The sequence below is a fragment of the Belonocnema kinseyi genome, chromosome 6 (genome assembly GCF_010883055.1).
Source record: "Belonocnema kinseyi isolate 2016_QV_RU_SX_M_011 chromosome 6, B_treatae_v1, whole genome shotgun sequence".
NCBI lineage: Eukaryota > Metazoa > Arthropoda > Insecta > Hymenoptera > Cynipidae > Belonocnema > Belonocnema kinseyi.
The window spans coordinates 114,799,977-114,809,016 of record NC_046662.1 but is presented as its reverse complement, the minus strand read 5'-3'; the positions used below and the strand labels follow the sequence as shown (position 1 = coordinate 114,809,016).

At 31.9% G+C, this 9,040-nt stretch overlaps 1 protein-coding gene across 3 annotated transcripts; it reads right to left on the bottom strand.

The window, feature by feature from the left end:
• Window positions 1-5,124: 5,124 nt before the first annotated feature.
• On the bottom strand, window positions 5,125-8,700 carry LOC117174849. 3 transcript variants are annotated; one of them, XR_004467382.1, is made up of 5 exons: window positions 8,339-8,700; window positions 7,102-7,386; window positions 6,728-6,947; window positions 6,017-6,652; window positions 5,125-5,453 (listed from the first exon to the last, which is right to left on the bottom strand). XR_004467382.1 is itself a non-coding variant. In XM_033364238.1 (4 exons), the coding sequence occupies exons 2-4, from the start codon at window positions 7,241-7,243 to the stop codon at window positions 6,526-6,528; spliced, it is 489 nt and encodes a 162-aa protein (XP_033220129.1). In that variant the 5' UTR covers window positions 7,244-7,386; window positions 8,339-8,700; the 3' UTR covers window positions 5,692-6,525. The 3 variants fall into 3 exon arrangements, 1 of the variants encoding a protein (XP_033220129.1); XR_004467383.1 differs by having other exon boundaries at window positions 7,102-7,318; XM_033364238.1 differs by lacking the exon at window positions 5,125-5,453 and having other exon boundaries at window positions 5,692-6,652.
• Between the last annotated feature and the right edge of the window lie 340 nt (window positions 8,701-9,040).

The window sequence follows — 9,040 nt, the reverse complement described above, 5'->3', positions numbered from 1 at the left end:
TGTTGCAGGTTTGAGGAGAAGAATGATCATACAAAAGTTATTATAATAAACTATTTTGTTGCTTTTATACATTCCTTTTAATAGTAATGTTTCCATACTCATTATAATTATGTATTCGTTTAAAATAAAAAATATCGCATCACTACAAATATCGAAGAGCAGTTTAAGCTAATCATAAAAATGTCACGGTTAACGCGCTTATTCTAAATAATGATGTGGGTAAATCAATTGTTTACAACAAAAAATAACTGTAAAGATATTCAAAATAATACTCTTATTACAAATAGACATATAAAGTGAATGTTAAAATAATCATTTCATTATTCTCCTCAAAAATAAATCATCAATTTTAAATCTAAAGATAAGAATACTTATTCGATTAAAAATACAAATTGAAAATAATTCTTCATATTTTAATGTACTTAACAGTTATTCTTTGTTCTAAAAAATTAATTTTCACATTCATTTATTTTAAATAAGTGCGCCAACTGTAGCTATTCTGTTTGTCGACGCTACGTAATTGTAGTGCGAAAGGATACCAGAATTGGGAGCACTGTTACTAGCCGGGCCCAAGCTCTAGCCACTAGAAAATACAAGCTAGAACCAGACTGAAGGCCCCTCGTGCGGCCAAGCTAACAAGCTTGTCCTTTCTTACTAGGTCGTCTAGTTAGCTTATGGATCTTTCGCTCTCTTTTTCAGGGATTCCGACTTTCAAGTTCAGGCAAAATACCATGGATAATCATTCTCCAGCACAGGAATCATCTATCGACGAATCCTGTCACTACTCTGAGTCCATTTTGACTTCGTTCAATGAAAAAATCGCGCAGTCTGTAGAAACATCGTCCAATAACCAAAACACTGAAGGTTCTACACTGCCATCTTCCATTGGCTCAACTTCGACAGTCATCTATGACTTGAATGATTCGCTCAACAGTCAAGGGCAAAAAGCCCCTTCTGAGGTATCTTCATCGCCATTCCCACATCTTGCCGGAAATTGTAAATCTCACTCAAACACAGCTGATATAAATAAAGCTAGAGCCATCGAATCCTCCGGTGACTTTGTTGCGGTGCCATTACCAGTGGAACGTCTCGCAGTTACAAAGAGTCCATTTGATTTAAACAAATTGGAAATTACAGGAGAGATTGAACGTACTTCATGTACTAAAACAACGTCCGAATTATATGAACTATATAAACGCATCGAACACAATTTTTATTCGACATTCACAGAATCACAATCCGTACTACAGCCTATGAATACTCGCACTTATTCAACATCGAAAGGTGGTACTTCCTCCTCGAATTCTGCACAAGGAAAGACTCTCTAAGCATCACCCGCGGAAAATGACGTCGAGAGGCCTTTTAAATTAAGAAGAATTTCAATGGAACCTGATCAATCGGCCAGTTCCACAAATAATGAGTTCACAAGACATGGTACTAACACACTGACCGGTTGAATCCAAGCGTAGAATCGCCATTTTCTGTCGGATCTATAGGAGCAGAAAACAGAAGGCGTTTGGACTTACGCATTATTGCGACAACACTAATACCGGCACGCAATAAAAAAGAAAAATCGAAGGAGAAGGAGAAGAAACATAAGAAGAAATTCAATGCCGTTGAAGAAACCTTAATTAGGACTTCCGACAGTATAAGTAAAGCTAGTGAAAAAGCAACTGATCTCTTTAAACTAAAGAAGCAAATATTAAAGTCGCAGCTGGAAAGCAAAAACCGCTCTCTGGAAAAAGAAAATTCCTTGTCAATTGAAAACCAGGATGGTTTTTTCAACCTATTGCAGAGACTTTGGCTGACTCTGGACATTAAGGAACAGGAGGACATTTATCTGAATTTGCTTGACATAATAGAAACATTCCATTAAAAATCGTTTCAAGGTATATGAGTCACTAATGCAGTCGAAAGTATCAGTAAGGCCGCTATGAATAAGACTGCTTCCCCTGATCCTTCCTCGATTTCATCGAGACGCTTTCCCCCCTTTCACGCTGACTTCGAAATTCTAGTCAGCCGTTACGAATAGTGCCGCCGTAGAAATCGCAATTTTTATGGTTTTTTTATATTTTCCAAATATATGAATTATTTTTCAATATTTTTAGTAGGTTTTTTTATATTTTTCAAATATATGAAGTATTTTTCAATATTTACTTTAAGAGATATTGGATTTATTTGAGTAATAAAAAAACTCCTAAAAACCATACAAATTGCGTTTTCTACGGCGGCATTATTGATAGCAGCTGACTGGAATTTCGAAGTCAGCGTGAGAGTGAGGGATGTGTCTCTGCGCAAGGATGAGGAGAAGCGGCCTTATTGATAGTGTCGACTGTATTATAAAATAGGCTAAAGTTTCCTATCTTTCCTATTCAGTGTTCTAACACAACGTCACATTCGGACGGTAACGTCAAATTCTATGAGGCTTTACCACTTGGTGGACTACAAAGCATTGATTATATAGCAGTTTGATTAAAATTAATATTTGTAGACGACATGAAATGGAAAATCGTTATATGACTTTGCTTTTTACATAGAAAAGCCAGTTCTTTAATCATTCTTGGCAATTTGGGAAGAGTGCGATTTGGACAATCCATCAAGCAGAAATATAATTTGTCATACTTGAGGTTAGATTGCATTGTTGTGATAGGTAGCGGTCAAAATTTTTTAATTTTGGTAGTGCTTTAAAGTATGTGTTTCAAAAATGTCAAGCGATTATTTTTGCACCTGGAAAGGTACAAGGAAAAAAATTGTCATAGACTGTGATCCTCCTTAGAAGACCTGTAAGATTCCTTGAAAATTGTTAAATTTCTCAGAATTTTCTTTTTGAAATCCCTTCGAATTCTTTTTAATCATTTAAAATCTTTCAGAGTATCTCAAAACATTTTCTTAAAATCCTTAAAAATCTCTTGTATATCTCTTGTATATTTAATTAAATTGCTTGAAATTAAAAAAATGGTATATCCCTTGAAATTCATTTTTATATTTTTGAATAAATTTTCAGTAACTCGCTTTACATTATTTAAAATCACTTAAACTGCCTTAAATTCTTATCTTTAATCTTTCTGCATTCCTTTAAAATCCCTGTGAATTCTTTGAAATCTTTCAAAATCTCTTGAGATTTCCTAAGATCACTTTAAGTCTTTTAAAATTATTTCAAATCTCTTTTATGTATCTACCTGATATGAAACTACTTGTAATCACTTATTAGCAAAAATTATTATGACGTAAGTCGCCGGCAATTTAGGTTATAATCTCAATTACGAAAATTTATAATTTTCCGTGGTGAATTGCCTAATCGCACACTTTTCAAATTACAAAAAACAATGAAAGAAATGGCTTTCCTATCTTAAAAGGAAACCTATATCAGGATTTTTTACTAAATTTCGCCTAAATGAATTAATTTGATTCAAACTCCTATCTAAACAATTATTTGCAGTCTACAAAGTAGTATTGCCTTATGGGGTTTGACGTTAGCGACCGAATGTAACGTAATATTAGAAAACTCAATTGTAAAAAAAGAGAAACAATTTTTTTAACGTTATTAAAAAATAGAAAATCTTTTTTGTTCGGAACACTTTATATGTTTTTTGACATTTAAAACGGATTTATTGTGTTTGTGAATCCTTTTTTTCGCCTCTAGTACTACTAGTCACAATTAGGGAACCACGATTTTTTGGTGATGCCTGCATTCTCTTCATTGTACAGAATCTATTCTATGTTTTTTAATATTCAAAATCGTATGTATTGTGTTTGCGAATTGTTCTTTGGTCTCTTACATTACCAATAACAATTATTGTGGTAATAGCCTGTTGTTTCATGATTGCTTAAATTCTCTTTATTTTCCATAGGTCTGAGTTGAAAATGAAACTCCTGAACAGATTAAAAGCTCTTGAAATTCGGTATAAAATGAGCCTGTAATAAAACTATTTGATTCTTCTTATAAGAAAATATTGCAAAAATGATCAAATTAAAATGTTTTCTCAAATTCTAAAGCGCTTCGGCTCATTTTCAAGACAAGTTTTTGTAGAAATACAACATCTTTATAAAAACTTTATGATGAAACATTTGATATATTTGACCAAAAAAAAATTTCTTATTATCAAACTTACAGACATTTTAAAAATATTTTTGGCTACACCTTCAAATTGTTGCATCTGCCGAGAAAAAATTGCATATAGATCCTTAGAATTTTGTGTTATTTTGCACAAGCTTACCTTCAAAATGAGCCCAAGAATATTAAAATATTGATTGCTCTGAAAGTTGTATAGAATTGAAGATAACATTAAAAATTAAACTATTTTTGCAATATCTTATCAAAACGAAAAATTATTTTCATCCTGAGCTAATTTTATACCACATTTTCTGAGCTTCCAGTTATTTAAGGAGTCATCTTGTGAAATATTACAAATTGAAATGAAGAGAATTGATTAATGTACCATCAAATACTCTGTACTCGTCTTTATTGAACTCAAAAATGTATAGTAGAGTTTTTATAAATAATTTGACTTCTCTGCCTAATAGTTATCGGCGTACAACATACATTAAAAAAAAAATGCTATCAATAAACAAAATGTTTGTATGTATTATTTTTAAAGTGAAGAAAATACATCATTTTTATGTACTAAAGTGTACAAGAATTGTATTTTTATTTGAATGTTCTTTAGATAAGACTGTATACAAATGATGGAAATTTCCAATCGACTCGAACGAGCCTGGTAGCAGAAATCTAATCAACACTTACATTTTGAAGAAAAATATTATTGAGAAATAAATTCTATGTCATTCAGTAAAACAATAAGTAGAATAAATAAAACGCCTAAATAATAAATAAAAATTTAATAATATATTTTCCAAAACCGGAAATGGGAAAAAAATTGAACGAAACAAAAGTTCACTAAACGCAAGAAATCAACAACTACGGTATAAAAATAATAATTTTATGAATATTATTTCATAAAATTTAACAAAAAATTGGTAACCATTTTCAAATTCGAATTTTTATTATTTTCATAGTTTAAGATGTTAATTTTGTTTGTCTACTTGGTCATAATCAATATTATTAAAATATTGATTAATTTTTAACATTGTGAAAAAACGCTCTCTAGCTTCGTTACAATACCAGCCCAGGTCCTTCAGATTATTTTCATTTAGGCCAAAATTAATTTTCAGGAAGGCGACCCTAACACCAAGGTTTATAAATATCAATGAATCAAATATGTGGAATCGATCTCTAAAATAAAAACTACTTTAATCTGCCAACTCTCATTCAGACATTGTGAATCAAAAAGCTCTAATTGAATACAAATTTTGTCATTTTCTTTTAATCATTTTTGAATCAGATCGAAATGCTTGACGTTTGAATCCAATTTTACAATCGGTGATTTCTTCTGGGATTATTATGAAATTCCATTGATGAACAAATGCTTACTCCTAGAAGGTGCCCAGCGATTCTGTGGAAGAAAATTTAATGACATTTGCAGGTCTTGCAGTTAGATAAATGACGTTTTTCAGGTTTAAGTTTGTTGCCAAATCAAATAATTAAATATCCATGCTATACATGTGAAAAAATGAGGCATTGTGTTTGTTATGGGTCAAAAATTTTTTTACTCTTGTATGTTATTACAAAGTTTACTAAAACAAAGTATTCACTTTCAAAATTTCATAAATGCTACTTTAAGGGTTATTTTAGATTTGGATTGTATTTTTTAAATTGTTACTCAACGCGAACTGTTGAACTTGATAATAAAGTAAGCAACTAAAAATGTTTAGGTAAATAATACTGAATTCTTTCTAAGCCCTTTAAAGTCTTTTAAATGTTTGAAATCTTTGTGAAAATTTTTTGTTCGTTATTTTAAATGGTGGCGTTTTAGAAATCTTTGTAAACTTGGCAGTCTTTTCACATCTTTGTTAAATATTTCTTAAATTTTCGAAAATCGTTTTCAATGTCTTAAATCATTCTAAAATTTGTCAATCATTCTATAATCGTTTAGGAGTCTTTAAAAAAAAGTGTAACCTTTGAAATTTGTTATGCATGCCTTTGTAGAATCTTTTCAATCTTCATGAAATCTTGGAAATCCTTCAAATCGTAGGATATTTAAAAAAAAATTTGAAATCTTCTAAAATCGTTTCAAAGCTTTTAAAATCTTTCTGAAATGTTTTAAGTGATTAGCAATCTTTGTAAAATCTTTGAGGGATCTTTTATATTGTTTGAAATCTTGTAATATCTTTTGTAAATCTTTCCGAGATGTTTGTGAAGTCTTTCTCATAAAAAATTGAAGAAGAATTTCAAGATTTCAAAGTAGCTGGACCAGCCTCCGATACAAAATAATCAGTTAGAATTTCACGTTGCTGGATAACATGAGGTGGAATTATTTTCTCCTCGTTTCCTGCAGGAAAGTTTTCTTCTTGCCTTGCTGGAAGTGGAACATTTCTGAGGTTGAGGTGTGCATAGCGGAGTGGGTGAAGATAATGTTGATCAACATCTTTGCGGGGCAGTTTATCATCAAGGATGAAATTGTGAAGTCAAATCAATGCCTGCACAATTGCTATCGATTTATTTAGCTTAAATGCCAAGGCTATGTGCAAAATTCGCCATCTTCCAGTGAGGATGCCGAAAGCATCTTCGATGCAATTCTTCGCTCGAAACAGTCTTTAACACACAATCGATTGTCAGTACATGATTTATAGAAAGTATTAAATTAGTTATATTTTTCTGAATATTCACCTATAATTGAAGATTCTTTCCCTTCTTGTAAGAGGATGTCGTCTAAGGTGCGGCGAAATCGAATAATGTTTCACTGCGAAGATTTCGTCGACGACGAAAAAGTGTGGCAACACCATTGCTGATCGTGGCAAACGAGCAGGCGCTGGAAGATTAGCTTCTCCTCTCTCCATTGCCCTATACAATCCTGTACTCTGGAAGGCCGAAACGTCACTTACAGAACCTGTAATTTAGCATTATCAGTCATTACTTTTCTTCAAGGATAGATTGGATATAAAAGAATTGAATGTGACAATATAACATTAAATTAGTAAAAGTGTGTAGCATTTTCTTCTTGAAAAAATGTGTATTATCATAAAATGTTTAAATTTCATTACCGTAATCATCAATATCCACCCACGAGAATCTGTAGTAAGCATCGCACGCGGCCAATAACTTAAAACTGTGAAATTTTTTATAACAATAGAATAGGCTCCCGGAAATTGATGGTGTCTGAATCCTTATCTCTTTGCCGTCCATAGCCCCAATACAGTTGGGAAAATTCCACCTCACGCGTAATCCTTGGGCAGTTAGTTTCCATTATTGTTGTGTTTTCTGTTTCAAATATACTGGTGAGAGAATTTCTCAGATGAGAGGGCAAACTTCTTCAATTATCCCACATGCTGTTAAATAGCCAATGAGAAAAAAATTGGTTGTAATTTCAATACTGTCACCGTGAGACAAGTAGCTATGAATAAATAGAATAAAATTTAAATTCAAAGTTTAACCACTACTGAATTCTGGTAATAAAATAATATGTATTTACCCTTTATTTATTGAATAAATTAAAAAGGTAAAATATTGAGGTCAAATGACTATTTAAAGTCCTACTCAGGAACTGAGTATTTGAGTACCAACTTTTCTTAAAATTTTAGTAAAACCCAAATGCAGTCAAAAGTACCACAGAATTTTTATTTTTATTTTTTGAAATTTTTACAAGTGTTCATGGGGCTATAGAAGGAGGGGCTATTGAAATATTTCACTGACTACGAAAAAATGACTTAGGTACATAACAAGTTCCAAGCTCCAAAGAAGTACCGAAAAACGGAACTTAGTTACCAGTAAATTCCCAAGTACTTAAAAAGTGACGAAAAATGGGACTAAAATACAACAAATTTACCTGTTCATTTTTTTTCATTTTTATAAGTTCTAAGTCCTGGTTCTTTTTTATAACTGGGGACTTTTTTATGACTCAAGTCCTATTTCTGCAGTACTTCTCTGTGACAAAAAACCTATGAACACTTACAGAAATTTCGAAAAAAAAATCAAATGGAACTTTTCTCGTACTTTTGTCCCTATTCAGACTTTTAAAAGTTTCTAAGAAAATTTCGTTGATCAGTACTCATGTTTGTCACCCCCCCCCCCCCCCCCCCCCCCCCCCCCCGTATTTTAGTGATACTTTATATGAGATCCCATATTGGAACTTTTTTTATAGGATATGTATAGTTTGCATTTGACATATGTAAAATTGTCATGGTGTTTACAGCAGGAAATTATATTTAAATAAAACAGACTTTCTAAAAGGCGTTATGGAGATACATATATTTTTCAAAAATAGAATGATTTGGTACTTACATTAATGTAACAGCTAAACGAAGTCTGGAGGATAATGGTCTTCTTAGACTCGTTTTAAGTAGGCGACCTCCAACCATATCGTGCAACTGATCAAATTGTCTGGGAGACATCCGACACATTTTTCTAAACTTTTTTTCTTCGCAAAAGTAAAAGTAAGTGAACAATCCATAACCACCATAGACATCCCGCATGTGATCTTGAAGATGTTTCACCCAGCACAATCGGGGACGGCCCCTACGTTTGTATTCTAGATAGATGCTTACTAGTCGTAAGTACTCAATGGATATTGTGAAAAATGTTCGATAATCCAGCATTTTTAAAGCTAAAAGCAAAATTGTTTCATTTAATAATTTCAAACGACTGACAAATAAATAGAGAGCGGATTAGAGCCACTGTGAAGTTAGCTGTCGGGCTTCTCTCGGCTCTTACACGCGGACAACCCTGGGTAGACCATCATTTGTTCTTCATAATTTCGAATTTAAAGTGTTTTAGATTTAAAGAAAATTTATTAAATGATTTTGGATTCAAAAGTTTCAAATTATAAATATTTTAGACAAGTAAAACCTTGAAAGAGGGAAAATAATTATAATTTTTTTAAAAGAAATTGAACTTGTATCATTCCTGAATAAAAGAGTTTCAAAGTAAATTATTTAAAATTTAAAAATATGTTTAACCTAAGCTTTCAAAATCCAAAACATTGAA

Excerpts from the sequence above, each read along its gene's own strand:
- LOC117174849 (XM_033364238.1), bottom strand. The coding sequence starts at position 7,243 with ATGGACGGCAAAGAGATAAGGATTCAGACACCATCAATTTCCGGGAGC. Across the intron at positions 6,948-7,101 it reads GGTGGATATTGATGATTACG|GTTCTGTAAGTGACGTTTCG; the intron begins GTAATGAAATTT and ends GCTAAATTACAG. Across the intron at positions 6,653-6,727 it reads GAAAGAATCTTCAATTATAG|ACTGTTTCGAGCGAAGAATT; the intron begins GTGAATATTCAG and ends TGTGTGTTAAAG.